The sequence below is a fragment of the Diaporthe citri genome (genome assembly GCF_014595645.1).
Source record: "Diaporthe citri strain NFHF-8-4 chromosome Unknown scaffold_7, whole genome shotgun sequence".
Lineage (NCBI taxonomy): Eukaryota > Fungi > Ascomycota > Sordariomycetes > Diaporthales > Diaporthaceae > Diaporthe > Diaporthe citri.
Genome location: NW_025064852.1, coordinates 2,704,817 through 2,719,213, shown reverse-complemented (window position 1 = coordinate 2,719,213; position 14,397 = coordinate 2,704,817). Strand labels below are relative to the sequence as shown.

General features: G+C 51.8%; 6 protein-coding genes across 6 annotated transcripts; 4 read left to right on the top strand and 2 right to left on the bottom strand.

Moving 5' to 3' along the window:
• Positions 1-287: 287 nt before the first annotated feature.
• INS49_013938 (uncharacterized protein) lies at positions 288-1,295 on the bottom strand (the record flags this gene model as incomplete). The annotated part of the gene is made up of 4 exons (XM_043174630.1): positions 288-487; positions 572-699; positions 770-788; positions 857-1,295. 4 exons carry the CDS (start codon positions 1,293-1,295, stop codon positions 288-290), a joined length of 786 nt encoding a protein of 261 aa, XP_043021575.1.
• A 399-nt stretch (positions 1,296-1,694) lies between these two features.
• INS49_013937 (uncharacterized protein) lies at positions 1,695-2,927 on the top strand (the record flags this gene model as incomplete). Its single annotated transcript, XM_043174629.1, has 5 exons — positions 1,695-1,786; positions 1,857-1,980; positions 2,051-2,135; positions 2,253-2,789; positions 2,920-2,927. The coding sequence occupies 5 exons, from the start codon at positions 1,695-1,697 to the stop codon at positions 2,925-2,927; spliced, it is 846 nt and encodes a 281-aa protein (XP_043021574.1).
• A 998-nt stretch (positions 2,928-3,925) lies between these two features.
• INS49_013936 (uncharacterized protein) lies at positions 3,926-4,257 on the top strand (the record flags this gene model as incomplete). The annotated part of the gene is made up of 3 exons (XM_043174628.1): positions 3,926-3,981; positions 4,043-4,166; positions 4,255-4,257. 3 exons carry the CDS (start codon positions 3,926-3,928, stop codon positions 4,255-4,257), a joined length of 183 nt encoding a protein of 60 aa, XP_043021573.1.
• A 1,447-nt stretch (positions 4,258-5,704) lies between these two features.
• Positions 5,705-6,074, bottom strand: INS49_013935 (uncharacterized protein; the record flags this gene model as incomplete). Its single annotated transcript, XM_043174627.1, has 2 exons — positions 5,705-5,976; positions 6,041-6,074. 2 exons carry the CDS (start codon positions 6,072-6,074, stop codon positions 5,705-5,707), a joined length of 306 nt encoding a protein of 101 aa, XP_043021572.1.
• A 1,113-nt stretch (positions 6,075-7,187) lies between these two features.
• On the top strand, positions 7,188-9,500 carry INS49_013934 (uncharacterized protein; the record flags this gene model as incomplete). Its single annotated transcript, XM_043174626.1, has 5 exons — positions 7,188-8,173; positions 8,603-8,616; positions 8,674-8,729; positions 8,785-8,866; positions 8,920-9,500. The coding sequence occupies 5 exons, from the start codon at positions 7,188-7,190 to the stop codon at positions 9,498-9,500; spliced, it is 1,719 nt and encodes a 572-aa protein (XP_043021571.1).
• Positions 9,501-10,370: 870 nt separating this feature from the next.
• INS49_013933 (uncharacterized protein) lies at positions 10,371-12,683 on the top strand (the record flags this gene model as incomplete). Its single annotated transcript, XM_043174625.1, has 4 exons — positions 10,371-10,438; positions 10,501-10,627; positions 10,691-11,183; positions 12,424-12,683. 4 exons carry the CDS (start codon positions 10,371-10,373, stop codon positions 12,681-12,683), a joined length of 948 nt encoding a protein of 315 aa, XP_043021570.1.
• Between the last annotated feature and the right edge of the window lie 1,714 nt (positions 12,684-14,397).

Genomic DNA, 14,397 nt, shown 5'->3' with positions numbered 1-14,397 from the left:
TATTTATGGTTGGTTGGTACGTTCGCACATGAGAACCCAAGTCTGGTATGGTACTCTTGCTACTCAGCCCAAACGCCACGAATGTTTAGGTGTCTTCGATTCTCCTCATCCTCTCTGAATGACCACGAAATCTCTGTAATTCGTACAGGAAATTCCAGTCTAGGTGTACGTCTGCGAATATCCGTACACGGAAGGCGTCTAACGGTCCTCTTCAGATGACTGTACATCAACAATCAACCAGAATGCCTCATATCCGTATGTTTTTCTCTCTCGAAAACCCTCAGGACCTAGGCAAGCTTAGCCCAATCCCTCTTGCCTCGCTTTCCTTGGGCAATTCGTCTCGGGGGCTTGATCTCGTCATCCGGGCGCTGGGGTGGAAGGGCCCGGCCCGTCTGGCGGTGTCGCTTTGGTCGGATGCTCTCATGAGGAAGAGATGGGTCGGCTTTGCGCTTGCGGCTGTTGCGGGTACCCTCGCGCATCTCTTTGCCTTTGGATCGGGGACAAGCTAATGAAGCAGCCTTGTTAACCAACCACACGGGCATCGGAACTATGAAGAACACGCAAGACATACCATTTCCCTTTGGGGGGTGCGGCGCCTGACGCTTCGGCTGCAGAAGCTCGAATGCCCTCAAGTCAGCTGGGTCGTTCTCCTCGAACCAGTCGCGCAGCTTCTCGATTTTGACGCCCAAGTCACGGCTGCTGTTCCGTTGTCCGTTTTGTCGGCGAAGTCAGAGCTCGCGCCCACGAGCATGAGGGTGACGTGACGAACAAGACGCAGGGTGAAGTCTCTGGCAACACACGACTCAGCAATGACGGCCTTCCAATGACGGCCTTCCAATGACGGCCTTCCAATGACGGATGCGGCGCTCCTGGAGGGTCATGTTCGGCGGGTCCTCCTCTTTCTTCATCCGCAGATGACAGTGCTCCAAAACGGAATCCAGGAAAGAGCACAGAGCTCTGCCTGTCGCTGACTTGCCAGCGCAGCCAATCGCCATGTTGTTGACCCTAGCGACGGCGAGGACGAACACCGCGGCATCGCTCTCGTAGTCAAACCACTTGAATGGAATGCAGAGGTTGTTCTTCGGAATCAACGCCCACACACGTTTCTGGGGTTCCTGGACGGGCTCCTCCACAAACTCGTTGTAGAGCTTCTTCTCGGCGATCAACTCTGCCTTCTGCATCTCGACTGTAATGACGCGAAACTTCTTGCAATCGTAGCCGGGGTCATGTTTGGGGTGTCCCTCGGGATACTCGCCCAACTCCCCGGGATCGATCTCTCTCATAAGGTTCGGCATGGTGGGCAGAGGGTCTCGCACGACGGTAGAGTAAAGAAGGGAAAGCGACAAAAGTTGAGGGGAGGTGAGAGAATGGAAGGGAGGTGGGTTGCAGAGATGGCTGCGTGGGTGGTTGTTGTGGGAAAGCAGTGAAGCTGCCTGCGAGACGACCGCAACCTTTTCGTCGACCGCAGGAGACCCACCCTAGGATAGCTTCAGATCGTTTGCATTACAGCTAGAAAGCTCTGCCCATCACTGACAAGCTCTGCAGGCATTCACTGGGGCATCTGCGCTCCGTCGTCTGACCTTCCATCGAAGGCAGCGGTCGGGACTTGTCCCTCCTTCATCTTGTGCAACCTCCACGAACAGCAGTACCTCCCAATACTTCCACTACTCTCTTCGAATCAATCCATCTCCAAGATGCCTCCCATAGAGAATACCGCGGCTAATGTCGATGGCTACGTCGACGACGATCCCAGCGTCGTCGTTCGCCGGTCCCAGTCAGATATCAGGTGCGCTCCGACGACTTCGATGTGTTGTAAGCTCCCATGGTGTGCATCTCCCGTTCTAACAACATCATAGGCTCCTTGAGACCGGAGAGTTCTCTGACTTCACCATCGTCTGTGGAGACCGCGAATGGAAGGTGCACAAGGCCATTCTCAGCAAGGTCCCTTACTTCAACGCCACTGTCGGAGGTGGCTTCAAGGTACACATGCAACCTAGCAGTCTCCCCAAGAGGTCCGATGTGTTCAAGGCTAACGCAGCAGCGATTACAGGAGACCGTTCAAGAGAAGATCGCCATCGAAGAGTTCTTCGAGCCATTCGAGATACAGTGGCTTCTGTCGTACATCTACTTCCCTTGTAAGCACACCAACCGTCCCAATCTCCTCCTGTATCTAGGTGGCCGTCCTTTCACTGCATGGAAGCCCCGTCAACCAAAAAGTAGGACAAGAGCTCACTCAGCGCCTTTTCAAACAGACTTCGATCCGGAATCCGCGCGGCTTGACACCGCCAGCAAGTCCTACCTCGAGACCTGCGTCCGGCTGTGGCAGCTCGGTGACTACTTCCAGGTCGACAGTATGGCCGAGCTAGCCAAAGACAAGCTGAACGCCGGATGCTCTCGCTGGCGCCGGTGTTCTCGCACAGTGGACACGGCGATACACGGCACAACGTTCATCGTCGATCTCGAATCCGCCGTCCGTCAGGCTTGGCGCGAGGACCTCGCTTCGGGTCCCCTGCGTGCAGTCCTCACCGGCCTTTGCATCGACTTTGCCCCCTACGTACGACGCCACCAGTCCTTTTTCACGCTGTTGCAGGAGGTCCCTCAGTTCGCGGTTACCTTTTCGCAGCGGGCGTTGGGCTCCATCACCTCAAGCCTCTCACTGCCAAAGTCAACTCGCGTTGTCGAGCCACCTGCGCCGTTTAGCACGGATTTTCATGCACTGGATTCATCTGGGTTCTACCCGGTTGTTGGATTGTACCCTGTGTCTCCGAAATCGAGCAGGGCTCTCGAGCGTACGAGATCGCCGGCCACCGCAAGGCGTGTAACATCTCGCAAAACCATGGCCCGCCTTTCTTTCCAGAGTAGGCATCAACGCAGCTCGAATTTCCATCAGAATGCTAACTGTTTCCAGGGTCCGGCGAGGCATCTGATAGGTCGCCATGAATTGAGCTTATTGAAGCTTATCATGTTGTTCTCGCTGCAGAAGTCGGACCGGAGGCTATCCCGCAGGACAGGCGGACATTGTCATACATGAAGGCAGGGGTAATCCTGTTCGAAGTGCGGAAATCATCGAATGGGAAGGGCGAAGGCCATCCCAGGGGAGAGTGCCATGGTCAGGTCATACTCGGGTCTTTGGAATTCCTGGGAGCTGTCTCGTCTCAATGTGCTCCGGTAGATCCTTGGTCGTTTGGAGATGGCACTGCAGGCTGTCGTGTCTGGAGGCAATGCCACCGCATCTCGTCTGCACATTCGTCTTGCGTCGGCGTAGGCAAAATGGTTGGCGGGTTCAATACACCACTGATAGTGACGGAATGATCCTGAGATACACTATCCGCACGTTCACTTGGACAATTTACATGAAAGATGTTCTTCCTCAATACAAGATTTCCTTGTATTCCTTGGATTTGTGATATCAAGCCGATCTCATTAGGTCTGCACTAGACCGGTCTAGTGTGTTGCCTACGGAACACACGAACATGATAGCGCCACGACGGAGCGACATACTGCCACAGTGCTAAAGTCTGATAACTTAAGGCATACTGCGCCATCATTTAGGTATTCAGTCCATGTTGCAACGCTGTTCTAGAGTAAAGATAGAGAGTTTAGGGCCAGTTCCTATACGCTAAACAGCTAGGTGACGTTGGGTCATACAAATCACTCAACAAACCCATGACTACCTAGGTGGGTTTTGAGACTGATAGCATAATACATTCCTGATTTGTGTTGGTGAGGAAATTTTAATTTGTCTGAAGCAGGCTTCACCCATCCATGATTCCTATACAAGCGCTTGCTGCCCCTGTGTTTACCGAGTCCGGAACTTTGAACACACGAGCAATTTCAAGACTCAGCAGCCCATACAACGCTGCCGCACTACAGCCAGGAAGCTTTCGCTGGATATCTGTCTGACAAACGGCGTAAACCGTTGACGATGGCTTCTATACGTGAAGATGAGGGACTCAAGAACGCGAGTCCTCGAGACCTCAAGTAAGACTACTTACCTCCATTCCCTCGAGGTGGAGGCCACATTTTCTAACTTCTGCTCAAGCCTATTGGAGACAGGGTGGTTCTCAGACTTCTCTGTCATTTGTGGTGACCGCACTTGGAAGACGCACAAGGCCATCCTGTGCCGTATCGAATACTTCAAGACAACCATAATGGGCGACTGCACGGTATTTTTTCTCCCTTAGTGTATCTGGTATCTGCTATTCTCCTTAGTGATACACTGTGTAATGGATGGATCAACGGCTGACGTGATAGTAAAGGAAGCACAGAAGAATCAGATCAACATAACGAACTTCCAGCCTTTCGAAATTGGTATACTGTTGCGACACATTTATTATCCTAGTACGTATCTTACCCACGAGGTAACTTCCTCCATCATACTAATCGTTCGCCGGCAGAAACGGACGTTGACTTTGCTCGCCTCGGAAATCCTTCTCTGTCCTTTCTCGACACCTGTGTCCGAATGTGGCATCTCGGGGACTTCTACGGAATCAAAAACCTGACAGAAACAGTGGAACAGCAGATGTGGCAGCGTATTGGACGCTATATCAACGAGTCTGGTCACGTAGCCATCATGGCAAATCGCATACCCTTTCTTCCCGACTTGGAAACTGGGATCCGAACGGCATGGCAGACCGAGAAGGCTACAGGCGAACCCCGATCATATCTGCTTATCCTTGCCCTTTCTATATCCTGTTATCTCAGAGGCCATCCTTCATTCATGTTACTACTGGACGAACTGCCAGGATTCGCGTCGGAATTTAGCAAGTGCCTGGTTGGAAGTGGGGAAAGTACTAAATTCATGACGGTCCGACGGCAACTGCGAGTATGCAGGCCATGCGGCCAGCAAATGTATCTGAACGAATCACGCCAGGGATTGTGCCCCGTTGTGTATTTTACAACTGGCGTTATCGTGGCCATGAACGGGGACTCCGAGGAGTGGTTCTGCTCGAGAGCATGCCTCGAAAAGACGAAATTATGTTCTCGGCATGTAGGTTGTGGGATCTGCGAGAAAGAGGGATCAGAAGGCCAGGGAAAAGTTACAGATCAGACGGGGTGAGTCCTGGCACATGCACAGGTCACCGAAGAACTATTGGCAGCACAGAACGACTGTGGAAAGTGGCCAACACGGACGTTGGCCCACCGATAGGTCTGGTTGGAGTTATACCATGGTGGACAACATAAACAGCATTCTCTGCGTTTCCTACTCGGAAGGACGGTCTGAGTTTCTGAGTTACGTCACCCAACAAGTTCAAAAAGAGGTCAGAAAGGGTCTTGAGGACAGTCTCTAAGTAAATGACAGTCCTCTGGTTGATTCGATCTTGCCGAAATTAGCATTGTTGAGTGAAAGACCGTCGTGAAGACCTTCTCTCGGAAGATAAGTCTTTCGGGCGACACAAATTAGACAATTATTAGTAGACTGTCTATTTACCAGAAAGACTGCACATTATACCCTTCTGCGTAGTTATATACTGCACGGCACGGCATTTCTGGAGCTTTGGCCGAGCGCGCCATAATTTTTTATTAGAGTTTGATTTTTAGAATAACGCTATTGCATGTGATGTGCAGATGTTTATTTCTATTACGCACAGTGAAGGAAGACGACTTCTTCAAAGGATATTTCTTTAGGCAGTGGAAAGCCGCTAGTGTTTTACACTATCGTCCACATCATAATCCAATCATGTACTCATAAAAGATATCCCCCTTAGAAGCCCTGCTTCTCGACCTGAGCCTTGGCAGCAGAGATCGTGGCGTCGGCGTTGGGGTCGACAAAGCCGCAGCCGAGCTTGCCGTTCTGGGTGGAGGCGGCCTCGGCGGAGCAGATTCCGAGCCCGGAGGCGGAGATCTCGGCGCAGCACGCGGACTGGCAGTCGGCGTCGTTGACGCAGCCGCCGGTGGTGAACTGGGAGCCGTCGCCGGCGCCAACGCTCTTAGCGCCGGCGTTGTTGGGGGCCAGGGCGAGGGCGGAGACGGCGACTGGCGAGGAGGCGAGGTTAGCTATGGTTTGATGCACATGAGGATGGGAGAGGGGGTTACTCACAAGCCAGGACAGCAGCAGCAGTGATGCGAACCATTTTGATTGTTGGTGAAAGATTGGTGGTTGGGTCCAAAAGTGAGTGTTGTATTACTAAGTTCTTTAAAGAAAGAGCGACGCCGGGCCGTGTAGAAATGCTTGAGAGAATGAGATTTCTGATGATGATGATGATGACTAGAATCAGACAGATCTTGGAGCGAGACCACACTCTCTTATACACACATCGTGCTGGCAGCTGTACAGTCGTGAGTGACGATCTTGACCATTCCGAACCGGTGCATACACTACACTACTAGCGAGGACATCTCGAATCCTCGTCCCTGGCCCGACATCCATGCCCATCCGGGTCGTCTCGGATTTCCAAATTTCTGTGGAGAGGCGTGTCGAGCCTTCTACGTCCCGCGCGGGCCATCGACTAGTGCGTGGTTATGGGGCGGTGGGTTCAATGGCATAGACTCGAGCTAAACGAGCATCGGGTGTGTAGCAGGCGCGCTTGTTTGATTCACCCCCAGAACCATCGAGTCGAAGCTTGGCAATGATCGCCCACTGGCGCAAGCATTGCACGTCCCCAGGATCACTGTGATCAGCCCGATCTGCGACACGCCGCGTGTTCGGACGACCTGTCCGGGCATGATGTTCAGACGAGTCGCTGTCTCAGCCGCATCGTCGGTTCGGCTCCGCATGCGCAATCATTTGGCGAGGACAAAGTCACCTGCTGGGCTGTCCTTCGGCTTGTCGTCAGGGGAAGACGGACGCCGGTCGTCAACCGCTTGAATCGCGGGACTGTGGGTCCGGGTTGAGGCTGATGTGTGACCCGTTGCCCCTGGAAGGTTAGCCAATGAACTCCTCTAAAAAGGTGGGACCACCGGTCGACAACAACCTCACCCCAACTTTTCCCGCGAGGCTTCACCTCGACAGCGCCCAAAGAACAACCACAAACGCCGGATATTCTTCTCGAGAAGCACTCCAACTGCCGAGCTTCATCGTAGAAACTGTGAGGGTGGTCAGGAATTGGTGGAACAGGGTGATGGCGTCGATCAAGAGCTTGTTTTGAGAGCGCAATTTTGCCTGAAGTCCCCTGACACATCTCGGGTGTCGGACCTTGGGAGCTACCAGTTCCCAGCGTCACCTGGCAGGTCTCCGGCATCACACCATGCTCCTTTCAGGGGACCAAGTCCCGTCTTCTCGGCTGCCCGACGCCCCTCCCGCGACTGAATCTAGCATGGCACCGATATCCGAGGCTTTGACCGTCATCATCACGACGTCGCCAACGCCCTCCGCCCCGTCCACGGAGTTGCTGTACACAATCCTGGCCTCATTCCATCAACACTGTCCCCTGTTGTTGGAGTGCAATGTTGTCGTCGTCTTGGATACCTACGATAGGATTGCGCCGGAGAATCGGCTGAAGAAGGGGTCTGTTACGGCGGAGTGTGCCCAGAACTTCCCAGCGTACAAGGGCAACGTCCAGAGGCTTGTGTTGCGGGAGTTCGCTGGGGTCAAGTCATCGGAGAACCTGTCCTTGCTCGAGGAGGAAGGTGAGGCGGAGTATGGGTCGCCGTGCATAGCGACCAACTTCACTGCGCTGAAGATTCGAAGAACCGAGGATAAGCGTGTGGTTTTTATCGAGCCTTCGCAGCGCCTTGGCTTCGGGTTGGCAGTGCGTTCGGCGCTGAGGCTGGTCGAGACTCCGTACGTATGGGTGCAGCAGCATGACTGGAACTTGATCACCAACATTCCAGTCCAATCGATCGTAGAGGTCATGGTACAGAGTGACTCCAGTGAGGAAGCTCCCGTAAAATACGTCTGCCTTCCTTCTCCTAGGATGCTGTGTTACGCGGACTCTGGAGACGTCAACCCGTTCGCCAGCCTGAGGGAGTCGACTGCAGCCCTCAAGCGAGACTTCTTCGTGGCATCAAGCTCGCACACAATTCCCCTGACGCCACTCTTCTTCTGGCACGACAAGACTCATATCGCTTCCACCGAGCACTACCTCAATCGGGTGTTTCCTTCCCGCCTGGCGATGACACGAGGGGCGTTCATCGAGGACCACATTGGACAGCGGGCGCGCAACCAGATGAAGGAAGGCTTATTCAAGAAGTGGGCTTGCTGGCTTTACTACCCCGACGGCGGAAATTTACAGTGCTTGAGGCATCTTCATGGTCGAACTTGGCGAGGGAAGGAGGCCGAGCAGAAGAAAGTCGAGGCCTTGAAACTGCAAGCTGGAAACACACTTCCTCTTTGACTGAAACATCTCATCTTACAGCACGGATCTGATTACCAAGCCACCTACCCTCCGTGGCCTACCTGCCTCCGAAGCCAACCTTGGCCGGAGCCAATAGCCTGATTTCTTTTAACGTTCAATCAGAAATCATCGCACGCGCCTCCTCCTGGCGACAATTTCTTGCTTCTGGAGAACACCTCGTCAAGAATACCATCACGATGGCTAGCCCGGCCGAGGACGTGATTTGGTCGAGTACCAAAGGTGTTCAGGAACATTACCTCGAGTAAGCCTACCTTCGAGCGTGTTTGCTGGCCTTGGGGGCCTTCACTGATTTAGGTCCATCACAGGCTGCTAGAGAGCGGTACGTTGTCTGATACCCAGGTACGCTGTGGCAAACGCACTTGGAAGGTTCACAAAGTCATTCTCTGCGTCCGAAGCGAGTGGTTCAAGAAGGCGTTGAACGGACGGTTCAAGGTAAGCGCAGACATTTACATACTGCCCAATAAGCTTGCTGATGATACCACGATAGGAGGCCAAAGAAGGCATCGTCAACATCAAGGAGTTCAAGGAGAACGAGGTCGAATGCCTGCTGCGATACATCTACACAGGCAGTAAGGGCTTTCATATGAAACAATCAGACGTGGCTTGCTAATTAGCGATCCAGGTATCAATGTCAGCAAAAACTTCACTGCTCCGGTTGGCCTCTACGCAAGTATGTCGATCTGGAAAATGGGCGATTTCTTCCGCCTTCAAGATCTTTGCAAGCTCGCTCTTGATGAGACGGATGAGACGTTCCGCAGAGTGAGTTGGACTTTTGCGGCCAAGAACAGCACGGAATCCGCGGAGCAGTCTGCAACTGGCAACATCGTCAAACTCGTCCGCGCACTGTACAACCAGGGACGAAACGACGTTCGCGACGCATTCAAACCCACCATTCTGGCCTTCCTCATCTCCGGCATTCACATCTTGGAGAAGAACAAGACATTCAAGGACTTACTTTACGAGATACCGGCGTTTGCCTTGGATTGGGCAATGACACTTACAGACCACATGCCCTCCATCAATGCGCCAGAGCGCTCAGAGAAATGCGCCAAGTGCATGAGGTCGATGTTGCCTCGTCCGAGAACCATGTCTGTCAAGTGCGCCAAATGGATCAAAGAGCAGAAGGTCGAGGATTTCTGTAGCACATGCTACCCCCTTCAACAACTGGAGAATTGGATTGGCGGGGACGGAGGAACTTCTTAGGGTCATGGCAACGAGCTCCACATATTCCATGACGCGACACTGTTGCAACGTTTAGTGGTTGCTTTGGGGCCAACAGGGAAGAGGGTGCTCACTAAAGAGAAAATGTGGCTATAAAATGGCCAGTTTCTTGCGTTGCTTTCAGAAAAAGACTCATCGAGAAGTTTTATCATTCAAGCTTGAACCTTCAGCATTGCTGAGAGTCAATCTCTGATTCTCACTCAGTAGACGGAAATGCTTTAATCGAGTTTTCGTGGTAGACTTGGGCATCAAGCATGACAATATCCGTTGGGAGAAGAGGAAAACGAGTTCCACCATGAAGTCAATGCTCACCGTCATGCATGCTAATCTGTAATCTGTGATTGTGAGTGTCTGTTCAAGTTCTAGAGATTGTTATGTTCCAAAACCATGATCTTGTTATTAGTTCACAGGCCAAAGCGGTTAATTTTTTTTTTTTTTTTTTTTTTTTTTTGGCTGACTGAGGCAATTACGCTGCGATAGCCGGCGTTGGTGTAGCTCTTTCATCCAAGGACTGATCACCACAGCATTTCGCTCGTCCTTTGACAGCCTCTAAAGCTTAACCTGCTGCAAATATATCGCTTTGACTTGTTAAGTCGAGTGCAAAAGTTCTGAGCGATTTGAAGTAGGGCGCTCCATGTCCCAAGCAGCAGCTTCTTAGTCTTGCTCTTGACTCTCTACCTATTGACTTGACTCTCGCACATCTTCGCTGTCTGAGAGCACTACCAGTTTCACATCCGGGAAGAAGCTTCTTTCGAGTTTAACTCATCTTCAACACTCTCACTTTAAGCTTGACCCATCGTTTACAACAATCCGACGCTTTCACCGCTGCAAGACCCTGCAGGTCCAGTCATCATGGCTGAAAAGAAAGGTCCTGGCATCTGGGCCGTGGACCAGAGCACCCACAAGCAGAATGATCTTGAGTAAGCTTTGATGTCATAATTCTCTCAAACACCCCAGTATCATTTATGCTGACGGTAAGAAGGCTGTTCGAGAGCGGAGTTTTGGCCGACGTGGAGGTCAAGTGTGGTGACCACACGTGGAAGTTACACAAAGTCATTTTATGCACCCGAAGCACTTTTTTCAAGAGCGCCCTGATGGGCGCATTCAAGGTAAGCTCATTCTCCCTCGCTGTGACCGGAGATTCAAGCTGTTTATTGACAATGATACACCAGGAGTCCGAGACTGGAATCGTTACGCTGAAAAAGCGCGAGCAGTGCGACGTTGGTTGCTTCCTCAAATTCATCTACACTGGATCCATTGACCTTCAGGACTCATATCCCGGAGATGATGCCCTTGTGGCGCTCATGAGAATCTGGAAGACCGCTGACTTCTTTTGCCACGGTTCCCTGTGCAAACTTGCTGTCCATGCAGCCAATGATTACGCCAAAGAGCATGCTCAGGTCTTCTGCACCGCTTTCCCAGGAGCCGACCATGACAAGGAGATGGACGAGATCATTGAACAGTCTTTCAAGCCTGCGGTCAGATTCGTCTACAGCGAAGAGATGAAGGACTTCGTTTCCACTTTCGTGCCGATTTACAAGCGACTGGCGACCGCGAGCGTTCACCGGCTCTCCAACAGCGAGGCGTTCCAGACCTTGCTTCGTGAAGTCCCTCAATTCGCCGCTGAGCTGGTCACTTCTCTGATGAGAAGTTTCAAAATCTGGGGTCCGTTAAGTCCGAAGAGAGCGGGTGGCTGCTGCTATGAATGCGGGAAAGACATGGGCGGCAAAGGAATCGTGGACGCTTTGAGGTGGGTCAAGGAGGAGCTTCGGATAGTGACTTGTGAGCGATGCTATCGGATGCCGCATCTGGCGGAGTGGGAAGGTACCGGGGAGGCGCAGAAAAGGTGAAGCTCGACCACATCCCGAAGAAGAAGCCAACCGGCAACATGCAGCAACAGATTGCGGTCCACGGCCTTTTTTTTCGCTGTGGGATGATCATCAGGTTGGCGGCAGAGACGAATTCTTGAGTGTTATAACCCGACGGCGGCGCCAAATCGTGGAGGATGGCACAGAAACACTGTAGAGCTGGGAGCTCCGTGCTATTGATTTGACATTTTTATTCAGCGGAAGAGAGGATAGAAGTCTCGAAGCCGCGTGGAAGCGCTTTGGAAGAAGAGCACGCGTGGCCTTTTTTTTTCTTTTGACGAGGATAAATCCACGCGTGCGTTGAGTTTTAGAACATGCAGAATGCAAATACTTTGGAACGGGCCATCATCTTCTACCACGACTCGCAGAATAATCTGGCCTGGTTCTGATTTATATTCATCTGACATTTCTGAGGGCATCTTTCCAACGTATTAGCCATTCCCAAAACTTCTTTCCTAGATATGCTTGGGAACCATGTGTGGCATCATCTCTACAATCGATCGAAGATACATTCAGGCTTCAAGGTACATTTCATGCAGCGAAACAGGGTAATGGCTTTCAAATTAGCAATCAGATGAGTGAAATCAATCTTTACGGTTTTATTTGCGATTGAGAGTGAGATTGGTGTCTCATATCTATCCAAAATACCACTATGTTAGTATATTATAATATTTTGACCTACTCTGTGGAGGCTAGCTCCCTGCACCTAGCGTCTTGATGATGATGTCTCAGTCTTGCATCCGGGAAACTCACAAACTCCGTTAACCCCATTTGCGCGTCCCTTGTCAGAATCATGAGATTGCTGTGAGGCCTTGTCGTCCTGCGAAGCCTGGTCGTCGTCCAGATGCTCAACAGCTGGTCCATACTGGATGCGGTGGATTTCAGGATGCTCAAAACTAAGAGGACAAGACAGAGCCGCCAGAGACCAACCAAGCGCATCTGCAGACAAGTTGAGCCCCTCCGGGGTCGGCTGCTCACTGTAAGTAAGCAATGCTTCCAAGAAAAGTTCGTGGCGCAAGTACTTGTGCTCCGGAAAGCTGCCCTGGTGGCCCGCGCGGAACCATTCACAGGCGAGCCAGTGCCGCTTGATGACGTTGAGAAAGGCCCCCATGATGGTGCACTTCTGGATTGCCGTTGTCTGGAGCTTAAAGCGAGCCTGAATGGCTCTGCCGGCGGCTTCCAGGACATAGGCTGGGTTGTTCCTGTTCTGACGTACAACACAGGGTGTGAACTTTCGCCAGTTCAGAGGCCCCTCGACGAGGAGAACCTCGTGAATGTTGCTCACGATGCTGGCTGACAGATGGGACATGACGTACGGCAGCAGGCTCTGAGCAAGCTCATCTTGCCAGCCGTCCCGATTCGCCTTGATTTTCCTTGCGAGGCACCAGTGGCTTATTCCTGCCGACGAACAGCTGCATTCTTGATTGGCGGAGTTGGGGAAGATTGTATCATCTCGGAAGTCTGACTTCAGTTGGCGCACTTGCGCTCGAATGTAATGCCGAAGGTCTGGGTCGTCTGTCAGGCCGGTGAGGCTCATAAAGGCGGGGCAAGACTCACTCCGATCGACTAGATCGGGCCGTGAAGCCATGGGCCTCCCTCTGACAAATGGATTTGTAAAAGTGCGCGACATGATGATTAGCCAGCTACTGTATAGTTCCCTAGACTTGAATCGTAGTCTCGAATCCTGGTGTCCTGTGTAGTAGGCCGGGTATATGTCACAAATCTGGTCCAGCCGGAGTTAGTGATTCGGGTCTGTTGCCAGCCTCTGTCTGGAAGGTGATTTTATATGCTCGATAGCCGTTGCGATATGCCGATACTTTATAGGAATATCAATAGGCGCTCAAGTGGAAAAGTTTCGAGTATGCTCTTCATTGTATAACAAAGCCTTGTCCGGGCTCTGCTCTATGCTGTAGCCATTGAACAAGCCTCGCCCTGATTATATTATTTTCCAAGAATAGATGAAGGACAGAAAAAGCCTTTGACTAATACATTCACCCACAATGCGTACAGTGACGTCGGAATCGCAGGGCCAAACAAAGGATGCCGAGCCAGCCGTCACCCTTGAGAATGGTCGTTCGTTCACTTGCCACGCAGTCGTCACCGTGGCAGTCTTGGCTCGTAGTGCACCTTGACCAACTTTAGTCCTTACCTTGCCTGTGCTTCGGCCCAGTACAGTCTCTTCTGCGCACACAGCCTTTGCCGCGACATTTGTTTCTCTCGGTGCGAAATCTACCGGGTCAGGTATTCTGACAGCCTGATGCACCTGCGGAACACTCCTGGTTTTGTGATGACTGGCGGCTGCTGAAGGGGAGAGAATATGCTTGAAAGGAGTGGGAAGATGCAAGTCGAAGTAGAAAAAACTGACATGGTCCTTTTGTCGCCCCGTTGTGTCTCATGTCAGATTCACATGCGGTTTGAAAGCGTTAGTATGGTGGCGCCTGACTGATTCAAATATCCTTCTGGCTGAGACAGCTACGAATTGACGTGTTCTTGGAACTAGAGCTATAGTCCAGGGCCAAAAATCAGTACATTTGGTGACTGCCTGATGATCAAGCTCCAGCAAAAGTATGACGAAGGTTTACCAAACTGAAATTCTGTTGAGATGCCCAATCTTGAGTGCTGGATGAGTCGGCAACTGCGACTGCAATGGGAACTTGACCTAATACGGCTCGTCATCGGCAAGTATTTCCATGGAGAGTAGACTAAAGCAGTATCACAGCCATCAGCCTACACAGTGGGAAGATGAGACTTTCCCTGGCGTCTTGGAGCCTGCGGTTCCAAATATAAGCGGTATACTCCGGGAAATGTCAAACGACAGAGATGTGGACGAAGTCGAAATTTAGATGGGAAAGATGGGCAAGATTGAGAAGACTGACGTGGGCCGTTCCAGACACACTAAATATATCCCATGATATTTTAATCTTGGGAAAGTTCCAGCTGACCTTTAGGATGGACAGGATGTTCTGTCCTTGGGCAATGGATATCAGCCTCATGTATGAAGAGTAACCCGC